Genomic DNA, 26,119 nt, shown 5'->3' with positions numbered 1-26,119 from the left:
TGTTTTTATCTAGTTTGTTTGTTTGTTGATTTATTTTTTGTCTTCACAACAGCCTGAAGAAAAAACAGGGCCACTGTGATGTGTCACCTCAAGGGGGGGGGGGGCAGTCGCAGTGACATGCAATACTGAATTAATTGGTGTCACTTCCCCCCCCCCCCCAACCCCACCCCCCCGGGCTAATTAGCCTTTCTGAGCTGCAAACATGCCTCAGTGTGTTCGAGCATGTATATGTGTGTGTGAAGGGGCGGAGACTGGGGCGGGAAAAAAAAATGCCCTTAAAAGTTATGGGTCATCAACACCTTCTCTACTGCTAATCAGCACCATGTACACCCCCCCCCCCCCCCCCCCCCCCCACACACACACACACATACACACACACACACACACACACACACATACACACACACACACACACACAGCCAACCCCGTGCTCCACCGCCATGGTGCCTCTGCAGGCGGCTGGATCCTCCCTGTGAGACAGCACCGCTCTCAGTTTCAGAGAGTAAACCACAGATCAGCCATAATTCAGAACCTCATAACTCTGACTGACAGATTACAGGTTCACACACTGGTGATTTATCAGTTCTGCTGTTGCAAATATGTCTGTGGTGTAATTGTTCAGTGTTTTGTTTTGTTTTTTTGTTATCTGCAAACATCTCTTTGCTTCTGGAAAGACTTAATGTCCTAACAGGACTCACTCCGGCTTCATCTGATTAATATAATCAATAAAATTAATAAATTGATAAATAGGATAATAAGGATAATAAAGCCTTTAAACAAAACTCATTCATTCAGGGAGAATAATTCAAAATGCCGACCATTCATGTTTTATTGACTCTGATATTTTCTTGACATTATTATCTTGACATTATATTGACAAACTACAACTACTATGTTCTGCTTATCTGCATCGCTCCCTATTGACATGTAGACGCTCCTGGCTAACCTTTTTGTGGGAAAACTGATAGTGAGAGCTGGGAAGATTAGGCTTCTAATAACAAGGCCAATATCTGAGTCCAGACTCTGCAGTGCAAATTAAAAAAAAAAAAAAAAAAAAAATCAATATAGCTAGTTATTAAACAAATGGTGAAAAAAAAAAAAAAAAAAAAAGCTCTCGGACCAGTTCCCACTCCAGAGGCATGGCAGACGGATGCAGTAAAACATTTAATCACTGCTCTTTAAAAGCTCAGAGATTTATTCACCCTGCACTGTAGAAGGCTGCAAATGGTGCGATCTGATCTGTTTAAAATACCACCCTTGATCCGCCCAGGGCAAGAGGGCTTTTCTGGCTCGTTTTGTAACGTGACTCGCTGTTTAACTGCCCGGCAGTGATGGAGAGAGGGGCAGTTAGGGAGCCAGCAGGCAGTGGAAGGTCAGCCCAATGTGAGCTGCTGAGCCTGGCTGGTAAACATCCCCGGGGAGAAGAGTAAGAAGCCACTTACCCAGACTCGACCCACAGCCCACCAGGCTCACCAGATGAGGCTGGGGCAGTGGAGTGAATCTCCCACCAACCCACTCACTCCCACTAAAAAATCATTCTCATTTGTTATTCACATGCCCTAAAGCTCCCAGTGCCTGCCTGTCGACATCTGTGCCAGCGTCTCTGTGTCTGCAACACCTATCTGACTGTGGAGCTGGTGGGTGGGTGGATGAGCATGAGTTAAGGCCTGTCTTATAGGGACCTCACTTCACCTTTGATCATAAATTTCTGAACTTTTTACACCGGGATGCAAGTGCTCCCAGAATCAAAGAAATGCTTTGTTTCCTGTGTGACACGGTGAGATAAGATGCTTTGTGTGTCGCTGTGATGAATCTCAGAGAGGCCCACAGCTGTCTCACCATGTGCTGCTTCTGCAATTGTTTACTTGGGTTTGATGGATATGACGCCATAATCCTTGTGACAAACCGACTGCTGCAACAAGCCCCGGGCGGCTCCTCTTGCCACCGGCTCGTTTGCCAGTGTTGTAAGCAATTAAGACAAAACCCTGATGATGAACACATGACCGTGTTGCTGAAAACAACATCTAGACATGCGTCTTAACAGACAGGCAAACTGAATAAGGAGCGTTGTTCAGATGCATGAGAGAAGCCATTTTGTCCTATAAGAAATAAAGACTCTATGGTGGTTATGATGAAGGAAGAGGAAACAAACACAGAGCTAAAAACATAACGTCCTGGGCTGGAGGTCATCAGGGTGTGTGCGTGTGCGTGCGTGTGCGTGTGTGTGCATGTGTGTGTGCGTGTGCGTGTGTGTGCATGTGTGTGCGTGTGTGCGTGTGTGTGTGCGTGTGTGTGTGTGCGTGCGTGCGTGCGTGTGTGTGTGTGCACCCCAACATCTAATACTTTCTTCCATGTGTCCCTGCACACTCATTTTCTTTCAGATGGGTTACGATGCTATTTGGAGGGCAGTCTCGATAACACTGCTAAGATAATCGGGCGCTGTAATCCTCTCTTCTGTAAATTGGCCCCTTCGACTGCCAAGATGATGGGACTCTGAAGTGTTTTTGAGAAACACTCTCCCACAGATTACCCCACTCCTTTCCCATCTCATCCCCCATTTCAGCCACTTTCATGTTGTCATTTTTCTGTTTTGTGTGTTGCTTTTATTAAAGAAAAGATAGTGATCATCTTAAAGACACAGTAGTCTTTTTTTTAATGAAATCCTGTTTTCCCTTCGTCGTCTCATGAAACGGCAACTTTTCCAAGACTTGTCACCAAAGTTCAGGACACTGCAGGGGACGGTTGTTTGAAGGATTGCGATTGCTAATAATCATCAGTGTGCATCAGGGCGAAACTGTCTGTTGATGCATCAGAGGGGAGAGAGAGGCAAGGAAGACATTTGGAAAGAGGCTGTATGTTGTCGCTTGAGATGATTACGATGCGATTGAACTAAATGGAGGCCACAGCACAGCCTGCCCTTTCTTCCTATGGGTTCTTGTGCCGTAGGATCGTCTTATAGAACTCTAAGTGAAATAAATATTCTAGAGAGAAGCTGACATTAAAGAAAGGAAGGCAAAGTTGTGCACTCATAACTCTGAGGAAAACTTTATTTTAAATTCCATCCAGCGATATGTCTTCATCCAGAGGAAAGTAGAGAGGGCCAGGATGTGCCAAAAACTGATCTATAGATGAGTTAAAATAATAAAACTGCATCTCAGCTGTGAATGTGCAGCTTTTCCCTCCTCCCATTGTATTAAAATGTGCTAATATCCTAACTTGGTTTTAAAGGTCTGAGGGCTTGTTTGTTTTATTATTTGTCTTGCAGTTCAATGTTTTTTCCAGTAGTTTTATTTATTCTGACATAAAATGTCAACCATATTCATGGTTTGGTACCGACAGATAAAATATAGCAGTAAATACGAACCTCAGGCTTCATGTTCAGTATCTATGTGGACATTCAGTAGGTTTGGCCACCGGTTCAGTCCTCAGCCCCCTGTTCCAGAAAAGACATTGTACTAAACAAGTCTCCCTGATCAATTGAAGCTTTCTGAGTAACTAGAGCTCAACTTTTCATCTGTGCCACACAAAGTGCACAAGAATCTAAAGTGACTGCGAGGGTTTGACACAGATTTTGGACAGAGCTTTGGCAGTGCACCAGGGTTCGGTAGTTGTTTAGTTATTGATATGTCTCCATCACTTCTGTTCAGTCTGTCCACACAAATGATTCAGTAAAGGGTGTAAATTATTCATTTATGGGCCCACATTAAAAACACTTACTCCAGTGGCCAGTTAAACTGCTCCATGCTGTTCATGCTGCCTCTTACTTGGCTCCTCTTTGTTCTGTCAGCTTTTTGTTTTTTAAACAAACTCTGACTGTGTTGGCCGCTTTAAGATGTATGTTCTGTTGTCAGCGTTAGTGACAAGTAATTAATGTCACTGTGTTGTGCTGTATGCATGTATGGTAGCCTACTGTCAGCTTTTAATTGCTGTGTGTTTTCCTTTTATTTTATTCTATTGACTGCTGTCTGCAAGCCAAATTGCCCATTTGGGGACAGCTTTACTCTACTCTACTCCTCTTTCCTGCACCTGCCTGGTCATCGATCCACCCAAGGTTGTCTCCCTAATAGTGGAATGACTTTCCTATTTATAATAAAGGACACACTCTCTCCGTGCTTTCTTTGTAAACTGAAAACACACTCTCCAAGCAGCACCTCACATCTCCCCTCCTCCACTCAGTCATGTCCCTTCTCCACATCTTCTTTCTCTGCTGGCTCTGATATGTTCTGATCACAAGCCTCCCATCTTCTCTGCTCTTCTTCCACTCTCTCGCCTCAACTTTTCTAAATTCCTCAGCAGACGCTGTGGTTCTACTCCTTGACCTTCTGCGTGTTGATTTCTCGTAATGATGATGATCTATTGTAGGAAGGGAAGTTCGTTCTGCTGTGAGTCCAACTGAAATTCGTCAGCTAAAGGCCTATACGCTGTAAATGAAAATGGATGATTGGAAAAAGCCTCAGGGGGAAGTGTACCATATAGTATTTTATTAGCTGGAGCCTTACAGAACAGTAACTGTGTTAAGTAGCAGCACTTTAAAATGAAGGATGTGCAGTGTAGACTTTATTCCTTTTAATGGAATTAAGAAATGCTAATTGAATAAAGTATATATGTCACTCCGGTGTGCCCCTGCTTTTTGCATCAAATTAAAACTTATTGTCATTGTTTCGTGCAGCACTAGATGTGGGGATGGTTAAGCTTTCAGAAACAAAGAAGTGTTTCTAAAAAGGCTGATGCAATTCTCCTCATGCAAACCTCTGTCACCAAGCGACTGTCCTTGCTGTTTTATTGTTAAGCCTCCTTTTACTTTGGAGCATGCAACTTTAAATCATGCCCGGATTACTAATCTCCCCTCCCGACCATCAGGGACGGGTTTTGCAGAGTGGCTAAATATTTCTCATGTGTTTGTAATGTGAGCTCATGCAGGTAAAATCAATTAAAATGAGACCAACCAGTATTGGAGAAACAGGAAACAAGGATCTCAGTTAAGAAATTATACAAGATTTTTGCAACCAAATGTAATTGGACTCACTGTGTCCCACTGCTTCCCCCGTCTCTGTTCAAGACCTGTGTCTTTTCATGTCTCTGTGGCTTTGATGCAACAGATTGTCGACCCTATCTTTGAAAAATTAACACGTTTTAACTTTCTTTTTTTTCATGAATCAAACTGCGTGTCTATTAACAGCAGCAGATTCAGAAGGATGTGGTTGGGGTGGATGGCAAACATACAAAGCTCATGACTGTCACACCACATCAGGCCTCGCATCCTGATCCTCCTCTGCAATTACTTTCAGCTTAAAGCCCTTTGGTTAAGAGTGAGTTGTGATGGTTTTGGTTAAATGTGAGTGTGTGTGTGTGTGTGTGTGTGTGTGTGTGTGTGTGTGTGTTTGTGTATGGAGGAATTACCAACTTCTTCTGTGTTAAACCAGACTTGATCTTTCCCTAACCTTAACCAAGTTCTGTCGGTGAGTCCCTGAACACAACCATAAAATAGGTTTAATAAGGTTGTGGTCACTTTAAGTGTGTGGTTAAATCTGGCTGAACTACAAGATGAGACATACTGGCAGAAGTCAAACAGTCTGTGTGGAGTCTCTACTGATATCTTCAGTATCAACATATTCATATTCATAAAATAACAGCATATCCTTGTTACATTAATAGATAATGTGTTTCCTACAAATATTGCTCTTTAGTTCGTCTGTGTATAAACATATTTTCTATAGGAGACAGGGTGAAGTTGTACAAATGGAGAAAACTGTGCACATTTTTGAAAAGTCTCTCCTCAAAGGAATTCATGTCACTCAACACTTGCATCAAAATGGACAAGAGTAGTTGTGCGAATATTGAAGATCACCTTTTATGGTTGTATTGTCTGTTTGGGGATTTTAAGGACACCTTCAGATAGAACAATATTTGAGACAGTCTAGGAGAATGCATACTCTAAAGTCTTTCCTGGGCTCTCTTTACCTTAAAGCTGCAACGCACAGACCTTTAACTATGTTTTAGGCTTTTTTCAGATGTAGACACTGATTTGTTGACCACAGCTGAGCTACTGTTAGCTGTGAATGTTTGAAGGCTAGCAGCTAGCACAATAGAAGCCACAGAAAAACGGCAGCAGAAAGGAGTTTTGTGGAGATTAAAGTGCTGCCAATATTATCACTTCACTGTCTGTTTCATGTTGTTAAATGTACAGATTCCAGTGGCCTCAGGCTCAGAGCAGAGGTTGGGGCAGGCAGGAACACGACCGACATTAGGAAAAGAGGATTAGGACAACTTCTTTCTTGCCACAGGCTGAAATTTGAGGATGTGTATAGCTCAGGAGCAGTGAAACCCATTCACCCAGGTAATGTTAACGCTGGTGTTGTGATGGTCAGCAGCAGAGGCCCCGCAAGCTAGTGTCACAACCTCCCCCAATTAAACTCTTATATTGCCTGTGTTTTATTGGATGCTTGTGGGCAAACCATGACTGTTTCTGTTCTGGATTGATCTATTAATATTCAGAGTTTCCACCAAAACCTCCATACTGGCACCAGTGGTGCACAGCAGTGGGCAATTATGTACCTTATCATTCTGTGGTTAGTGCACTGAATCATCCAGAAGCTTTTCTCCAAACCTGAAACAGCAGGAAGCACCAGTGTTTGCCAGCTACTGTATAACAAAAGGATTTAAGGGAATCAGATGTTTTGTTTTTGTTTGTTTGTTTGTTTGTTTGTTTGTTGTTTTTATCCAGAAACAAATAATAAACAGCAAGTTAGCACGTACAGTTTCAGTTTTGAGGACTTCTCTCTATGGGACCTATAAAATCATCATGTGTTTTAGACCCAGACTGGGACTTTCAGGAAGCGTCTCTCAGACCAGAGGACCAGAGCTGAGACTGCAATGTTTATATTGAGCTGCAAAATTTGATGTTACTTTCACAGACACGTATCATGTGATAACCATGTAAAACGGTTATTACTCTTGTTGGACCCGTTTCTCATGAATTTACAACATAATTATCTTATTGTGAAAGTTTCCATGTGACCACAGCTTAATCTAAACTTCTCAGTGTTAAAAGAACAGCAGTAATTAAAGTGGTGCTTCTCAAAAAGTAATATATTTAGCAAACAACCTACAAACAGAGCACTGACATATGATCGCCTGATATAACAGTTGTCTACTCGCAGATACCGAGCAACATTAATATTCCTTTAGAGTTGTATTTCTGGACGCCTGACCAATCAAATCTACTTTTTACTCTTATTTGATGTGTTTTTGCCTCCACCAGCTGGTTCTTTGCTCCGCTATGATCACCAGTTAGTCATGAACCAAGCCTCCTGCTCGTTGCCGAGCAGATAGCATCAGGTTGGTTTAATGGATCTTTTTACTGAAAACAGCTGCCTGCTGCTGCTTGAAATGAAGCTGCTGAGAGTGAACCAGTGAATCAACCCAGTGAACGTGTGGGTCATAAAACCAAAACAATGACCTGAAGGACATTAAAAAGCTGCAGAGTCAAGTGTTAAATCTCTGTGGATTTGTCATTATGACTGCACCTTTAATATGATGAGCTTTGTTGCCTATATAAGCATATTGATTAGTGCTGCTTTAAAAAAATAAGTGTACTTATTTTTTCCTCGTTATATATAAGGATTTAATTATCCTGAGGTATCACATAACCATACTGTGACGACAGCTTAATTACCTCTTTACCTATAGATAAGCAGAGGTGGTCAAAACAGTATATGCCGACTTCTGACGTTCTCATTTGTCACTTCTGAGCCGTTCTCTTCTGGGATGTCTTTCTCTCTCGGGACTGGGAGAAAAGACTTGGACAAATAATGAATTAGGACTTAAAGCCTGTTATCCTTCAGCAATGATACATTTTAACTTTACAAGAAAACCATCTTTGACGTGATGGAATATCATCCTGATTAAATGATTGTCTTGAGATTCGGGACTTAAGAAAATAAACAATATCATAATAACAATAAAGACGCCATTTGTAATCTGGAGATAAGAGAGTAATAATGGGTTAGCTTGATGTCTCGAGATAGAAAGCATGATAACCACCAGATAAATGAAAACATTATTAGAATTAGCAATCACAGAAGCTCACTCAGACTAAGATTATCATATTATTACTGGCTGTAGCAGTGATAGTGCTGTTGAAACAGAAGGCGCTTAACAGCCATCTCTTCCCACCATATGCTGCTGTTTGATGGATTAAAACAAGATCATTGGTATGAAACAGTGAATACATCCACTGGAAGGCTACCATGTGCATGTCTTACATCTGTGGGTGAAGTGCATGTAGTGAACATTTTGTGACAGCAGCAGATTTCTGTGTGATACTCAGTGTTTTGGACGTGGAGAGAGTGAGTGAGAGAATTAGAGTCCTGTTTGCTCGGCTTCCATTTGTCCTGAAGATGACCTCTGACATTTATTCCAGTGATAAACAACCAGCAACCAAATCTCTCTTAATCTTTGTTGAGTTGGAAAAACCTGCTGGAGATTATGGATCCCAGTACTGGATTAAGATCACACAGACACCAGATACACATGGCGTATCACTAATACAGCCAAATGAAAGATTTCCAGTCTCTCCTTATGGCAGCTCGTGTTATGGAGTCATCACTGTGCATTCAGCAGCCAGTGATAAATACACTCAAAAGGACATTCAGGTGCATTAATAAGCCATAGCTGTGTTTTACTTTCGCTCTATGTGGAAATGCCACCTTGTCCTTACTGCTGCCTAATCTCTACTGGATGTGATCTGTATGCAGGGCACGCTGTGATGAAATGTTTCAGGTGTTTTGGCTCTGAACCACAATACTTCTAATTTGATCTGAAATGGAATAATAACTATAAGGGTTAAGTGACTTTTCAAAAAATCATTGAACATGAGCTGCTTGACTGTCGCTGGCAGAAGGAGCAGCAGACTGTGAGGGCAAGCATCACCCGGAAGGTTGCCAAGTGTCTGCTGACATCTGTAAGTCATAGTTTTTAGCTACTGACTGCAAAGAATTTACAACCAATTAATAAATATGCTGATTTTATAGGTCCCATAGAAAGAAGTCCTCAAAACAAGTGACTATGTAGAATATATAAAGGCCTTTAATTGTTGTACAATTCAACTGATGTGGATGGGAACGCTCCCAAAATAAATAACAAGTTTATACATGGTATATTTTTAAATTGCTTTACATAAAAATTCAAAACTACACTGTGCCGTGAAAGAAGAACAATGTCATTCTATTCAGGTCAAGTTAAACAGATTCACAAAGACAAACAATAGACATTAGCAGACAATATCCACACCCTTTGCTCACTCACAACATCTATATTTCCACATCATCAGTCCAACCCTCCTCATGTCGTATCCCCCAGTGGAATAGCACCAATACATTTACATATATTAATGACAATTAAAAGGCAGGTTTATGCTGAGCTTCCTAGTAAATGCAGGTAGATGTTCTCTCTGGTTTTCAGTCTTTGCAGTCCTGAGAGAAGACGACACATTAAAGCCTTGAGGAACACTGCCATCATTATGATGTATTCATAGTTTACACCTTTTCTTCAGCTTTCAGTGCTTTTGCTTCCTCAAAAAGACCTACGGGACCCAACATGAAACATACAGCTTGTGTGTGTTTCTCATAATTGGCTCTAGGGTGACGTGAGCTGCTCCAGCGGGCTCCAGAACAGGCTGTTTTTTCTCTTCGGCTATTGTGACGCAAGCTTTTCTTTCCACACAGGCAGTGCTTGATGTAGCGCAGCATGACTGCCAACCCTGACGCAACATATAGGTTGCGGGACCAGTTTGAGAGAAGCCTCTCATGGTCATTGCTAACATGTTTGGTATTTGGGTTACAGACAACCCCTGACCCCCCCCCACCCCCCAAGTGGGTAAATTAAGATGAAGCATGATGTGTTTCTTCTACAGTGTTCATCTACATTGCCAGAAGAGCGTTCAATTCACCAGAGAGCTTCTTGAATATCCTTCAGTTATAGCTTGTGCCTTGGCAAAAGTTTTGGAGGATTACTGCTGCAACTTCTTCCTATGCAAACAAGTGAGTGCCAGTTTGAATGATGATGACAGCCCACAGCATTGCTGCCCTTTTCGAACCAATTATTGTGTTCAAATTTCTTAACACCTCTGTTGTTTTTGCTGGAAGTATGGTTTTGTGAGATAAGAAGGCGAGAGGCAAGAGGTTCACTCCCTTTTGTATGCAGAAAGTCACAAAATGAAGTTGATGAGGCAGGTTGAGGGAGTAAATTACAAAATGCCATCACAATAAAACTCCTGGATTCACACACTGAGAGATCACAGATCAAACATTTGTTACATGCTTTGAAAACAGTTGCTCTTATCAGAAATGGTTTTTTTATTAAACAAATAATAAACAATTTGGGAAAAAAAAAACCTCTTATTTTTAACACATTGAGGTGTGAAGATCCTGGTAGGTATATTTTGTTAACTTTGGACACAGTCAGGCTGAGGATAGTTTCCCCTGGTTTTCAGTCTATATGTGAGGCTAAAATAACCTAATCTGGGCTTCAGATTTAAAACAATAAGTACATTTTCCAAAATGTCAAACTACGTCTTTAATAATACCAATAACCATCAACCCAGCGATCATTTTGTCAGAGTAGCTTTGTTTGTACTCTGCACATGCGGCCTGAGGCTCTAAGGATGTTTACTTTCAGAAAGCTCCGGTGTGCTGAAATCACCCAAATTCAGACGAACAGTTTGTCAATATATCAGGATAATAATCAGCTCATGTCTTTTCCCTCATCTAAGAACGAGCTCCACCACAACAGGCGGCACTGCCAAAAGAAATGACAGGAGTAAATCTGTTAGTGTTGAACTAACCAAAAACACAAAACCATTTTTCTGTGGTTTCATACCAAAGAGGAATGCAATAAACAAACATCAGCTGGAATAGTCTTATTTAACTCACTGCCATGGTGGCTGAGAGTGGATCACAGCCACTGGAGATAGTGGCTGCAGCATCCACTTGAACTGTTGTCCTTTTTGTAGCATTTTGACAAGAAAGACTGACTGAAATGGAAATGCAGTAGATGAAGGCTAAAGATGAATGAGTCAGTGAGTTCATGGCCACGTATTGGATTATCATCAAACACTGATGTCAGACCAAAATGCTTCAGTGCTGCATCATTGCACGAGATTTATTAGTGTTCCTGGGACTATGCTACACGTCGTTAACGCCATCTGATTAAGCAAAGTTTGTACACTTTGTCGCTGCATTTCAAATTATAGTCAGACTTTCACCCTACACACACTTTGATTTTTCACTATCGCAATTGATTTGAAAGGTAATGATTCATATACAGTGTGTACAATAATATATATAGTCACAGCAGTAAAGTATAGTATAGTTAGACTTAATGCTGCAATAAAATCAATGTAGATTATTTATCAAGGTAAAATACCATCATTGCTCTTCAAATTTTTAGATATTCTTGTGTTGTTGTAAATATGTTTTGATTTTGGATTTTTTTAGACAAAATAATCAGAACATTAAACAGGCATTTCTCACTGCAGTGTATAGACTAAGCAATTAAACTGATACAGTCAGTCACTGGACACTTTTGTACAATTCAGTATATTAATGATGTACAAACACTCATTTGCTCCACATAGTGTGATACGGTGTAAATTATACGCAGGAAACAGTAATAAAAGCTGGACCCATAAATTACAATTGTCATGACCCTGCACTCACTGGCTCATTATTATTTTCTTATCATTCTTTGAAACTCAGTGAATAAAGTGGCTGATCTGAAATACTATTTTTTTACATTTGTTCCCACTTTATGTTTGTTTTTAAACCTACACACTCCTGGTTTATTATATTTGTTGTGTCGGTTTTCGGGCATTTCCTAATAAAGTCAAAGCCTTAAAGTCAAAGTGCGTTTAAATCCCCTGTCCTGCGCTCTGATTGGCTGGCTGATGTTCAGGCATTCAACATCTGGGAGAAAAGTGAGCAGCGCCGGGGCGGGGCCTAACACAAAGCACCCCAACAGACGACCAATCGGGGACGCCACGATCCTAACGTGATTGGATACGGCGCCCGTCACTCTGCGCCGCGGGGGCGTGGCCCGAGCGGCTGGAAGCTGGAAGTGTCGCGGGTTCAGGCTGGGCTCAGTCTTGTCACAGCAGTGCAGGGCGTCTTTTCGCTGCTTCGCTGCTCTGGGAATACAAACCAAAACCAGCTTCAGCCACAAACTTTTACCTGCTCCGTCTTCTTCTGCAGCGCCTCGGCTCAAAGTCCACGACGGGTGTTTTGTCAGCGCGGAGGAAACAGGCAGGTAAGAAGTGGTTCGCCTGCGGGTTGAGGACTTTATCGATGCTGCTGCAGCTGCGCATAACGTGACTTCGCTCATTAGGAGTTTTGGCGTCGCGTAGAGATAATTTCATGATGTAAAGGACGCGCAAACCTCTACGTCCGTTTCCGTCACGCAAACATAATGTGTTAAAAGCAGAAACTGTCCCTTCCCTGGTCTCAAGTTGAATTTGGGCTGCGGAGAAGCCGCCTGGCGTCCCTGTCCTGGACTCTTTGTCATGTTTGCACTCGGACAGGAAAGAAGCTTCTATCAGCTGCCGTGCACGCGAATTTTGCAAAAGCGGTGAAACGTTTTAAATGTCTTTTTATCGGTCCAGTGCGCGGCCCCGAGGCAGATACGCGCACAGATTTGCGTCGCTATTTCAAACTATTCGCCCGATTAAACCAAACGCTGCAAGACTCCTCAGCAACTTAACGCTTCTCCTTAAGTGGCGTCTGGCCCACGACACCAGCTGAACTGGGTTTGTGTCTCAGCTGAAACAGGCTGAACTTGTTTATACGGGACCAAAACAACAAGACGCTGTTACAGCAGACAGCATTAACAAAGCCCCCCCCCCTCACTTTGCACACATCCTGCTGCCTGTTCTATCAGGATTCCTTCATCTGCAGCTCTGTCTTAATGCCAGACACCATGAGCTCACTGCTGTAACAGGTTAGTGCTTCTACACGCAGAGCTCACTGTCACAAAGAGAAGAGAGACCTGTGCTCGGCTCTGACAATTATTCCGGGGCCGCTGCTGCTTGTTTATGTTGAATAGATGCTCAGAGCCTTTCTCTGCAGAAGTGATTGGTCTCAGCCTGTTGTACATTAGCCCTCTCATCTCCCTCAGTGGGTGTTCTGTTTCAGATGAGGCTAGGAACATTTCAACAATAAATAAATCTCCTATGCAGGAGCAGAGGCTACACTTCTTCCATCTAGCCTGTTGAAAGATAATGTGAGCGTTCTTGCCAAAGGCAGACAAAGGCAGTCTGGGTTTTTTGTTTTTGCTGATCTGGCCTTGCAAAAGTTTTTTTTTTTTTTTTAAATGTGTGTTTAGCTCCAGGTTTGATTGAGCAGCAGGGCTAAGGTCTGCTTATTTACATGGTGTCTGTTGCTCTGGCTGTGTGTTGACAAACATCATGCTCTCTGGTCCCGTCAGTCAGATGTTCAAGTGGAAACTGTGTGGTCAGACCTTGTGATTTCTCTGCTTTTGATTTGTCCCTGCTCCTCTCAGCTGCTGCGGTGATATCATAGGATAGGAGAGCTACTATGAGGGCTTGTGGTTTCCTCCCGCAGTCATACAGTGACTTAGCACTCCGTGCTGCTCCGAGGGCACTGCGCTGTGGTTTCAGGTTCTTTTATTTGACATGCTACCGGTCCGCTGACGAGGAGAGGTGCTGCTGTCCTGTCGGAGAAGTAGGAAGCTCCTGTGAAGCCCGAGTCTGATAGTTATCAGCGGCTCTGTCTGTTCTCACACTTACACTATAAATATAGTGCATACAAATCTATATTCAAGCCTTGTTTGTGGCAGTCTCCCACGCTCAGAAGCAATCAGCTCTTTTCTGTTTTTTCTTTTCTTTTTTTCCTACACAGCGCCATTAGGAAAGTCACATTCTGCTGACGGGTGAGTTACAGTTGTAATTGTGAGAGAGAGCAAAGTACCAGCAGTGCATTCATTTTTTTTTTCGTCAGCGCTGAAAATTGCTTGCTCCTCGTCCAGCTCTCATTTTCAGGCCCTGATAGGTCCAACGCTCAGTTAGCATGGTTAATGGTGCATTTAGCCCAGTGTGTAATTTTATTTCCGATTTCCATTTCGGCACTTGCTTTTAGTTTAAAATGACAAGAGGCCCCAAGGGAGGGGCCCCGTATGTGCAGATGGCGTCTTCTTAATGGTCCTCAGGGTAATGATGTTTGAAATAGGCTCCTAACCAGGGGCTGAGGACTGTGGCCCTTGGGCGACATTCAGCAGGCCTATTTCCATTTTCATCATTGAGATAAAGTGCTCAATATCTGTACATAACTGCATAGAGCAGTCACACACATGCAGTTAGTGTGCAGTCTGGATTGGTCAGTGGGAGGAAGCGAATCCCAGCGGGGCACATGAAGACACGTTACATTAAGTCCACAAGTGAACTTGAAGTCGCTGAGTACATGAGCACTGATGTACTCGCGCTCATTTTGCAGCCATTTCAAGCTCCGTAGAATTTGGATGGTATGTTATTGGCTATTGTTGTGGCACCCCAGCAGCAGCGGTTTGTCTCAAGTGTCTCAGACCCTCCGGCACATGGTGGCATTGTGCAGCTGCCGATGTTCGAAGAATGGGCCGGTGCGGTGCCATGCCTCAGGAAGCAACAGTTAATCTCTGCTCCTCATCCGCGACATATGGGACTTTGTTTGGCCCTGCACCTGAGAGAGGCACCAGGCTGTGTTACCTCATATTTCATTTTGATAATGGCTGGTTACCCATGGTAACTGGGCAGCCAATGAGAGCCCTGCTTCTTGATGGGGCTGTTGAATAAAAGAAAGGAGGGTGGGCTGTGAGGATATGAGCTCCAAGGTTGTGTTCCTCCATCCGCCCCCACTCTTTCCTGGCTGGTTGTGTTGTGCCTAGTGAAGGGTGTGAGACCCCTGGGGAATGAATTATTACCTGTCACCCTGCAGACTCCCCATCATCCATAATCCAAGGCTGACGCAGCATAGGCCGGTTCAGGCTACCTGTTGAGATTACCGCCCCTTGGCCTCCAGGTCTGACCCTGTTTGGCCACAGCTGGTAAGAAATGACTTTAAACGTTGCGTGACGCTTTTACAGATGTTCAGGTTAAGAATAGCAAGAATACCTGTCTCTCTCCTTCTGCAGCGTGGCCAAAGTGGGTCCTCAGTCACTGTCCTGTGTGGTTCTGGCTTTTTTTTTTTTTTTGGTCTAAGCAGCTTCCAGTTTCAAACAACTTCTTCTGATTCAGGTTTGTGCTGCATCTTCCAGGATTGTTGGCCTGCATGATTTGTGAAGTTTGTTTACAGATTGCCTGTGGCACAGACATAATGTGTACTGTCCATTTAAGCACATCTGTTTCCGTGTTAATGTTGCAGTCTTCTGGGAGTAAAGGTGGATGCAGTGGATGTTTTCTGTGCTGACAACCTCTTCTCCCACAAGTCCAATCATCAGCTATTAGATTTGAAACCTTGGCAGGCTTGTAATTACTTTTGATTCCAAAAACAGGCGTGCAGTGGCTTCCCTCCTGTGGTCCTGGTGTGGTTAGTGCAGGACTGGAAATTATAGCCAAGCTGATGAGTGTGTAAATTTTGGGAGGAAAAAGCTTTGAGTTCAGTGAAAGGCTAGAGGGAACGAGAGGGAGAAGAAGAAAAAGGAGGCAGGAGGCGGCAAACCACAAACTGGACAAGTGACAGGCCTCAGTCCATCCATCCAGACTGGCTGTCTTCCTGTGGTTTCGTTGAGCTGTTCTTTAGAAACGTTAACCCCTTGTCAAACATCGACTTGGGCTCCACTTGCCAACCCGCCATGGCCACAAGCAGCGCGGCAGAAACACTGGAGGACCGTCTGGTTACGCTTCACGAAGCACACTGGAAGGGGTCCAGTAAGGCGGGGAAATCTAACCTGTAGCTTGCAGTGTTAGCAAGTAGCCTCACATTTATGTTTTAGGCCAGAGATGGTCTTGTATCCCATGAAAGGATCTTTGTGAAGGATTAAAACATCAGTCCTCCATGTTTGAAAGCTGTTTTTTTTTTTTTTTTTTTTCCTCCTTTGTTTCGTTTGTGTGTTAAGTCATGCTCTGAGGTTTCTGTGTTTTGTTTGTGGTTGTGTTTTTGAGAAAGGCTGCAGTCAGAGTCATAATACTTGTGGATTCATGCTTTTTGTCTCCCTCACTCTTGTATCAGTTGCCCTTTAGATGAGGGAGAGAGTGCTTATTCACAACATCGTATCAGAGACACAAGCTGCCTTTGGTGTGTGTAATAAGGAGCCTGTACGTGCTACCCACAGGGCAGCTTAGAAGCATGCACAACAAAACAGATCCCTCTTGAAAGGAAAGAAACTGAATCCTTGTCATTTTTCATGCATATTTCATGTGAAGAACTGGCTAATGCGGCTTCATGTGTGCATGGATTTTCATCGTTTTAAAGGATTATTAGCCAATGACTAGACGCAAAGATCTTCCAAAACTCCAATTCAGCATCACCCACAAGCCTCACAATCCTGTTTTTTAACCATAATGCTCAGTAGCAAATTAGTAACTCCCAAAAGATTAAAATAATATAGACATCTCAACACAATCCCTCCCCACCAGAGACTACAAACACATAACCTGCCTCTAAATCAGGTGTAGCCAACCCTGCTCTTCAAGGGCTACTGCCCTCTACCCACTGCAGATTACCTGGATCAGGTGTGTTCAGTCAATCATAAGGTGCAAGGGCACGGATAGTTGGAAAACAAGCAAGCCAGTGGCTCTTGAGGACCAGGGCTGCTCCAAATCCACTTCGATTCTTCTCACTTCTGTGTTTAATGGAAGGAAGCGATTGAAATAAGGAAACAAGTGTCTGTAAATAGCCTTAGGCCCTATGTACCAGCTATTGATTGTTGAACTCTTAGTTGGGTGGTGGTGACGGCAGAAGTGCACTGGTTTGTTGCTCCAAATGATCTTTTAATCACTTCATAATGAAGACGGACCTCCTGCACCATTGATTAACCAGCCAGGCTGAAGGTGGAGCAAATCACCTCCCTGACTTCCAGTGTCCTGTCCAGTTGGCTGGTCCTGGAGAAGTTTGAAGGTTTGTGAAAGTTTTACCTTTTCAACACTCGAGTAAATTTCTAAGACAATGTACACTGATGCAATAGAGATGCTTGTACTGTGGGTGCTATTTGGATATCTGGAAGGGCTCTGCAGTCTGCAGTGATCCAAAACATGGATCCAACCCTTCAGTGGCCTAACGTCATCACAGACCAGTGCCTACCTCTTACATGCAACACATACAATACAAACAACCATCTGCTGCCAGTCAGCATGTTTGCATCTTTTGTGAGGTGCAGCACAGAAGATGGCTCACATGTTGGAAAAACTGCAGCTGGAAGTAACTTGGTACAGAAAAGAAGATGCCATTTTAGTCATGTGGAGACGCACTGGCCTCAGCAAACATGATACCAAGCAGCACAAAGCTAAATGTCTGAAAGTGCTAACTTGCTAAGATGAGAGAAAGCATGAAAAATGTCTTTACTGAAAACTATGTCATTGGGCAGAACTGGAGGTGTGTGTGGCCAAGAACATAATCTGCACATCTAGGACACATTTCAGATACAGTGGTCTCAGACAGATTGACATAATGAGCAATACATGTATTAAATCCTGTCATGGTTTTGTTAACTGCAAGACAAAGAGTCTGTTTTTATTTTGATTTTGATTTTCTACAAATGTGCAGTGTTTTTTGTTTTTCCATAGGTCATAGCACCCTAGAGCTAGTACGATATGTTCTAGGTGTTTGCTTTGTTAGGATTCTTTCATGCTAGTTCTGTTTTAATTTGTAAGACGTGACCAGTATCAGCACGTCAAGCTCCAACAGTTGAAGGTATGAGACCGACCTGCACCAGCCTGGGTCTGTGTTTTTTTTGTTTTGTTGTTGTTTGTTTGTTTTGTGTTCTTGCTGAGGACTTCTCAGCAGGATATGATTCACTTGTGAAGTTGTTTGAGTTTTGATTATGACGAGCACTAGAGGTTGCATTACTCTTGTCTGTGGGCAGTGTTGCAAATCTGCAATCTGTGTATTTGAATGTCTCCATTTTCTTTGGCAGTTTTTTATCCATCTGGCTCTTTTTTATCTATGAACAGTTTGAGTTGTACCTCCATAAAATACACAGGCTAAGTACAAAGTGCTATATCACACTTGTATATTGGTAGTGTAGGTAACTCGTCTGCATATTGCTCACCTCTGCAGCACCATCATGCTTTTTTTTTTTTCTCCTCCTCATCTCTGTCTTCATTGCTGGGAGTTTGTTGCTGTGGGTTTTTTGCGCTTCGTTTCCCAGAGATTGGCTCTCAGTCAGGCAGTGTAGGTGGCACCGTAACGTCCTCTTCCTTGGATTTTCAATTTGTGAAGTTTTTGTTTCTGTCAGAGGAGTTATTTTCTGCGCCTCTACCGTGGTGGCTATCACATCTTGTACTAACAGCCCAGTTACTCTCCTATTTCCTCTAAACAAACGACTGTTGTTTCTGCAGGAAATGTAACCATCCATCTTTGTGCCAGAGGTTATTTTCCTGGAAAGACATACCAGACACCCAGGTCCTCTCACCACCTCTTTCTGATTTGGCGTACACTCTTAAAAAGAATTTTTGGCACAGCAGAGATTTGTCTTGTTTTCTCCACACAAAGTTGCTCCTGACACATGTCGCCTTGATGTCTGTTGAAAATATCCTGTTTTTTTTAAATGGGATACTTCATCCTGACATGACTTGTTTGGCTGCACATCATTAGTAAAACAACACATCCAGCCTTTGGTGACACAGATTGAAATCTCACAAAAGGCAGAATGATAAAACTGAAAGAAAACAAGGCTGTAGCAGACATGATGGGGGGGGGTGGGGGAAACAGGTTGGCTTCATTTAAGTTGGCTGATGATGCCTGAGAATCTGCTGTCGGCCATGTCTATTTTGGCACAATTCTGTTTTTAGACTGTTCGTTAGGCTGTTGTTTAAACTCAGGCAAGTTGGACAAACTTCCCTGCCAGACTGTTAAATTTAGGATTTATTTAGGAGTCAGCTGCGCGCCTAAGCCCCTGCTTTGTGCAATTTTAAGATAAGAAAACTTTTATGTAGTTTTAATGCAGGTAATCTTATGAAGGCTGTCAGCAAAGAGTAAGTCTTGAGTATGAATGAACAGCAGTCAGGTTGTGACACTGAAAGACCTGCCACCCATGTCCAGTGGTATCGCACCATTCAGTGGCTGTTATCAGTTGTTACTGGGACCATGGATGTTGTTAGTGGGGCCTGTCTCCTGTTTGACTCCTGCTTCCTGTCAGGACTCTGAACGTTTGAGTTACTGCTAATTTTAGTTAAGCTGCAAAAAACTGATTATGTTCAGCATTAACTGGCATGTTAGTCACTTCTTGGTTCCCCGGTGACACATTTATTGATTTAACTAATTAGTGGATGCACAGCAAATGAATTAGCAGCTATTGTTATAGTTACTATATTTTTAAAGCACAATACAAATAAGCACCTCATTCCTGATTTGTCTTCTCTAATAGTAAGTAACAGCCAGTTTGAAGATGTAACGTTCGGCTGTCAAAATCATTTACGTCTCTAGTTTGACCAGCACCATGTACAGTTCACAGAAAAAATATAACAGCAAAGGTTTGGCACTGAACTTAAATCACCATTTGAACACGTTTGAAGATCTTTAGTAAAAAATAAATGACCTTCTGATTGACAGAGTGTAATCTGGCAGAAAACATGCAGTAAACTTGTAAAGAAAATTGTGCAAAGTGTTGCTGTTGGAAATATCTTCATTCTGGAGGCTGCAGATCTACAGAGCAGAACAGTGGGTGATGCAAAGCAATGTGGGTCAAGAGGTTTTGGCACAGAGAGGGAAGGATTGAATATCTGAGATTGTTTTTTACCTTTCTCTTGGTAATCTGTTGCACAGCAATTGTCTGGCTTGTCACATCTGCAATTAGACTGACTGCATGGCATTGGGGGGGTCTGCAGCGTGGTTACTATAGAAGTAATTCTGAGTTATGATCATGTCTCATTGTTGCTTATTGCAGTTTTTTGAAATGAGAATTTTTATGGTGCTGAAATGTGAAATGAAGCAGGAAATTAAAAAACCTAAGATAAGCCCTTTTTTTCTGTCTTTTCATCCAAAACTGCTGCCTTCACATGGTAATGCCCCATCATATCCCGTTCCTGCTCTGCATGCATGCAGACGGTGACAGGTATTGACATATTTAATTTATTTAAGTGTTTAGAAAAAATGTACAGAGTTATCAGGTGTCTTGGAAAACGAAATGGGCTCTGGTCTCAGCACTGTAATGTGACATGTCCCTTCGCCGACGGTCCGAACTGCATCCGATTTCCAAACTTTCCAGAAATAGCAGAACCATTTGACCTTGTTCCTTGAAATGTTGGCCAGGTCCCGCTGCACCTCCTGCAATGTACTCACTTTGAATGGACAGCATGAAGTTAAACTCCGCAAGTCCTAATTTTAGGTGAAAGGTTTATTGATGGTTTCTGAAACTCAGTTTGGATTCCCAGCTGAGCATCTACCGCTAGCTCTATATCCGGTTTCTTCTGCATGCACGCTGTGCTCTGCAGATAGGAGTCATGGCTGAAACACAACAACACAGGCGCTCATGCTTAAATCTGGAATGTGTTAAGTAGAATATGGTGTGTGTGCGTGCGTGCGCGTGTGTTACCTGTGTGCAAGCATAAGAAGGTGGAACTTTTGCGCTCATGCTATTATTTGTGTATATTTTAGTGGCGACCATATGTGCAGCGAATATTTGGCTTGGATGTGGTGTAAGATAAGTCTGCACGCCTACACTTAGCTTGGTCATTTTCCTCCGTTTCTCAGAATTCTGGGCTTGTTTCCATCGAACTCAGACTATTTTTAAACTGGTCTTTGGGGGGAGAGCGCAGGGTTTATCGAAGGGGGGGGTTCAGTTAGTGTCATATAAATCCAAACCAGGCAGCGGTCCAGGGTGAGCAACACGTCCCCCTCCCCTCCAGTGCCCTGAACTCTTCCCATTCCGTGTGTGTGTGTGTGTGTGTGTGTGTGTGTGTGTGTGTGTGTGTGTGTGTGTGTGTGTGTGTGTGTGTGTGTGTGTGTGTGTGTGTGTGTGTGTGTGTGTGTGATTTTCATTAACCATGTGTTGACTCACCACTGCAGCTGTGTGTGTGTGTGTGTGTGGGAGAGGGGTCCTGCTTACTGTCAGAAAGGAAAAAATGCATTCTTCATAGATGCATCATGAATCACTTGAATGTTTCATCTTTGATAGTCTTTTTTTAAATTGTGCTTTGTGGAATAAAACTTTTTAAAATTGAAATATATGCACAATACAAACAAAAAGCCGCCACTAACATCTATGTTTTATTGATTAAGCTGCGGTTTCCTGCAGACCAAAGAAGGTAATTGTTTTGTCTGTAAAATGTAAAACTATATAATGATGTAAATGCTCAGCACTAGAGTCCAAATTTCTAGTGTTTTTCTGGGTCTGTGGTTGAATCTGTTCATTACCTGTGAATAAGTTGAATATCGATAATTATGAGAAGGTAGATCGATGAGTCTCCTCAGTAAGAAGGTAGATGCAAATCAAACAACTGCAGCACCCTGGGCGTGCACGAGTGTGTGGGTCTGTCTCTGAGTTGTCATATATTTCTGTATGTTATTAAATATGTGTATTTCTGTACATGATTATTGGCAGTTCTGACACATGATTATACTGTATGTCTAGGATCTGCTGCAGAGGGATAGGGTCAAGTTGTTTATCAGGAGATCATAGTCATAACCGGCTGTTTGGAAAACACATTTATTAGTTTACTCTGAGGCTGCAAACTTATTTCCGGCAAGAACACGCAAACACAACAAAACACCTCCCACTCAGTCACTTCCCTGGTCCAGCCAATGTATCCTCGTCGGCCGTTTGATCTCTCTTCATTGCTTTCTTGGGTGTCCTCCCTGCATCCGCCGTCTCTCCCAGATGGAGTTTTTCTGCTTATTAATGGTGCGAAAACCAACTCGGGATAAACACAGCACCAACCACAGAAACTATTGCTTTAATGTCCCAACTCCATAACAGGCAGCGTAGTTAAAGGAATGAGGGGACGGCACGCTCACTCTCGTAGTCTAAGGCCATATCTGAGGATGATGGTAGGCAAAAACAAAGACAGGCTGCACTGGTGTTGGCCTGTTGCTGCAAGTACAAAGAGGATGAAATGTCAGAAAGCCCAGGATTTCAAACGCAGAGAGACTGCACAGCTGCTGGTACTCGTTTAAGGCGAGATGTTGCAACCTGCCAATATTTTTCTCTTGCATCTTGATGTTTGCAAGTGAGACATAAATAGGAACAATGCTACCTACTGTAAAGTAATCACCCAGAAAGGACCTAACTTTAAGAATCTACTGCACGTCCGCTAATGTAACTAATGCCATGAAATTTTAAAATAATTCTTTACCACTTTCCAACTCCATATATAATCTGTTTGCGTAAAAGAAGTAGTTCTTGCAGTAACATTGCAGCCTGGTTATATATGGATCAATCCTCTCACAGAAAGAAAGATGCCCTACTCGTACTAGTCAGTGGTGTGTGTAGATATTAAAAAGTTAATTATCCATAGTGGGAGGAATCTCTGTTCAGGTGGGAGTCCATGATTGATGTTCTGTTTTATATGTATTTAGTCATGGGCCTGATTATTTTTATCATGGTGCAAATTTAATATCTGACTTGTCAGGAGATCAGCTAAGCCTGACTGGCACACATAAACCTTAAGACAAAATTAAAGCTGTCAAACTGATGCAGTGTTTGCTGGATGATGTTGCTCTGTGCTGCTGAAAACATTTTGCCAACACCGAGTTTTTGCTGGATCACAGAGCTTCCTGCACAAATCCAGTGTGGTTCAATGTTGCTCTGCACGTTGGATGTAGTATTGGATGTAGTATTGGATGTAGTACTAAATCCAAACTCTGTCATCAAAAAGTCCATTAACTGCATTTTTATTGAAAAAAGGAGTTAGGAGCACATGTAAATTTGAGGATGTGTCAGTATGATCAAATGTCAACGTAATATTAAAAAATGCCAATGCCAGGTTTTTAAATCGGACTTTTAAATGTCTTCAGTAAACAGTTTGATTTTCAAAAGATGGTGCAGAAATGCTCAGTAGCCTTGGAGCCCATTGTTACAGGCTTCTTGTTTTTGAAAGCATTTTAGGAAAAAGTATAATTTAGTCACCGAGTTATCTTCAAATGTCTGTTTGACAGACTGTTACAAACATGGTTTCTAACATGCCCAGACTGACATTCCTGTAAGTGACTTTTAATAACCTATCTATCATCACAGCAAGGTCCATGTATGTCCAGGTTTATGTTATGGACAACCTGTACCTTTAAATGTCTTAATTTACAGTCGATCAAGTAGGATATGTAACAATTCCCCAAACCAGACAAAAGAGTCAGAAGAAACATCAGGAAGAACAATAGATGCAGATGCAGTAAATTTGTGTGTACAGAACAGACCAACATGGTAAAATTACAGCACAGACAATCAGCTTGACTGAATTATAGAAATCCTGACCATATTTGGTCAAATTCTCAAACTGTGCTTTCGAAATAATTGGATGCAAAGACATGGATGAGAAAAGTTTTGTGCCGAAGCTGTGGAATTACATTTAATAAGATCTCTAGCACAAATTTCATTGACTAGCTAATAGAAATCATGAGTCAATTAACAAGCACCGGCGCCCCCCACCACGATCTGGCACACTTCCTGCAGACTGCTCCACTTCCGTGTTCGTCTCTCGCCGTGATGTGAGAATGAAATGTATAATAAGAGAAAGAGGCCGACTGCTCTGGGCCCAACATGTGCGGGAGACACAGGTCAGTTACTGTGTCGAGGAAGTCCATTCAGTAGGAAGATCTTTTTAATTAGGCTATGTTCTTTTAATTAACCAGCCAGTATAATGTCTGTGTCCATTTGTCACCCCTGCTTTGCTCCGGCTGAGCTCGGTGAAAATACCCTCTTTTGTCTCCTTGTGGTTGCAGAGGTCCCTGCTTGCTATTATGTGTCCTCATTCACTGAAATGCTGTTTTTTGTCTTCCCTTTTAGATTAGCATGAAAATACCCCATGGAGGGGAGGGAAAGCGCTGAAGAGCGTTGCGGGCTGCTCATCAGATTCACGATGTGCAAGACCGTGGTTATTATCATACTGAATGCACCATCAGTTAAACTAACAGCCTGAATTCCGACATTTATCTCCAGTATCATAGACTGACTGTCAATTGCATAGGGAGCATAATGACAAATTATGGGTTATGTCTTGCTCCTTGGAGTCGGGATCTTTCCCTGGTGTAATTATGGTATGCTAATTCTGCCCCCCCTCCCGCATGCACGTCCCATGACAGAAACGAGCCCCCCCCAGCTGTTCGGGTGTCACAGAGTTGAGTGAAGTGAAATGTGAGTGAATAAGTTGGTTTGCATGCCAACACATCCTTTGTCTCTCCCTTCAGCTCTGGGGCAGGGGCCTTAGCTGGAACTCAGTTGTTTCCAGAGGCTGGGTCGGATTCAGGTCAGGCCACCTTGAACCCCTCAGCTGGAATTATTGTGTCGAAGGAAGTGGACAAGGTCAGGACCTGCTCCTCCCCTCAACACGTGGAATTGGTTAAGGTTGGACACAGAGCAGACACTGGCGGCACAGACAAATCCCTGTCACGCTCCCTGAGGCGAACCCTGCAGGGTCAGAGGTCAGGTGTTGAGGGGGCATCCCTGTGTACGACCCGAAAACATGATTGATTTTGTTGAGTGGGCGTCAAGGGAGTGCAGGGGGCCTCTGCACGGTGGCGGCAGGGAGGGGTCAAGCCACTTACTCCTACCCCATGTGGCGAAGTGGAAGGGCGGGAATGTAGTACAAAGGGATAGGAAAGCCACTGAGTCACAACATGCTCGACTGCTCTGCTCCCCTGTGTACCTCAGCGGGTGTGTGTTTTCACTTTCCCTGAAACAAGACACTGGACCACATGTTTTCCTTTTAATAGACAGCTGAGTGGAAAAAGGGCAGAAGTGTGTTCTGTTTGCCAGATGATCTCTGGGTTGTTGGCATTTGCAGGAAGACAGAAGAGGCCACAGTCCCCGGTTCTTTTCCTAGATTTTAGTTGTTCAAAAATTCACAGCCATGGTGGCCATTTACAGATCAATCATCCAATTAGGGCTCTACCAAGTGCCTTACAGGTGACTCGCACATTAAAAGGAATTTCCATGCAAGGTCTTATTTTCAAATAAGACCCTAGTTCATAATAATTGTTCCAGAAAGTCCAATTTTAACAGTTGATGGCAACATTACTAAGACGTGCAGTGGCATTGTAAAAGTTTTTAAACAAACCAGCTTCATAACCAACAGTTAAATTATTGTTCCAACTCTGTTTTTGTTTTTAATGCCGACCTGTGCAATTAGAGAATATTTCAGGTGTGCAGACCTTTGGTTTTACTCCCAAACTAAACCTGATTCTGTTGCACAACATCTCAGCAGCTGGTGAGTGTTCAGTGACCATCACCATCAGAAATAATGGAATAATATGATAAACTAAAAACTATCATCATGACGATACTATACAAGTAAATGGTTAACATGAAAAAGGAAAAAAGTAAATGTAGGAATACAGAATTAGATTTCCATTAAAAATGTTTGAATAATGAAATAAACTATAAGCAGTAAGTTGCAGTTTTCAGCCTTTGAATTGATGATATTTATTTCTCTGCTACTTTGAGCAGTGCATAATAGTTAATGGTTTCACATTCAGTCAGAAAGCTCCAAATGATGAAAGATGGCATTTTACTGACAGTGCTCGGAGGTTTGACTTTTCAGAAACTGCTGATCTGATATTTGAGCGGCGGCGTGGGCCGAGAACGAGTCTAATTTGGATGCGTTTCCAGAGGACAACTGCAAGAATAAGGAGCTCCCTTAGCGGGAGCTGCAGTGATGTCATGCCATCTAAATGTCTCCCATCTCCCCCAGTGCAACAAAGAACATCACCACCCTCAAACTTGAGTTTTCCCTATCAGGGGGGCTGTGATATTTGCAGCCAAGTTGTTT

At 42.7% G+C, this 26,119-nt stretch overlaps 2 protein-coding genes across 5 annotated transcripts in view; one reads left to right on the top strand and one right to left on the bottom strand.

Annotated features, from left to right (window-relative positions):
- The window catches only part of LOC113136769 (soluble guanylate cyclase 88E-like), a 140,445-nt gene extending 128,084 nt beyond the window's left edge, over positions 1–12,361 (bottom strand). The window contains exons 1-2 of the mRNA XM_026317803.1: positions 12,228–12,361; positions 12,011–12,184 (exon numbers count right to left, since the gene is read on the bottom strand). Of these exons, the coding sequence (XP_026173588.1) occupies positions 12,011–12,184; positions 12,228–12,361 (308 nt within the window). The remainder of the gene's footprint in view (positions 1–12,010; positions 12,185–12,227) is intronic.
- Positions 12,148–26,119, top strand: part of sema6cb (semaphorin 6Cb) — a 130,294-nt gene continuing 116,322 nt past the window's right edge. For all 4 annotated transcript variants that reach the window (XM_026317013.2, XM_026317015.2, XM_026317014.2 and 1 more), the window contains exon 1: positions 12,148–12,303. The gene's annotated coding sequence lies outside the window, so the exon portion shown is untranslated. The remainder of the gene's footprint in view (positions 12,304–26,119) is intronic.

Source organism: Mastacembelus armatus, chromosome 16 (assembly GCF_900324485.2).
Source record: "Mastacembelus armatus chromosome 16, fMasArm1.2, whole genome shotgun sequence".
Classification (NCBI taxonomy): Eukaryota; Metazoa; Chordata; class Actinopteri; order Synbranchiformes; family Mastacembelidae; genus Mastacembelus; species Mastacembelus armatus.
Note: the sequence above shows the minus strand (reverse complement) of the source record. Positions and strands in the feature narration are given on the sequence as shown.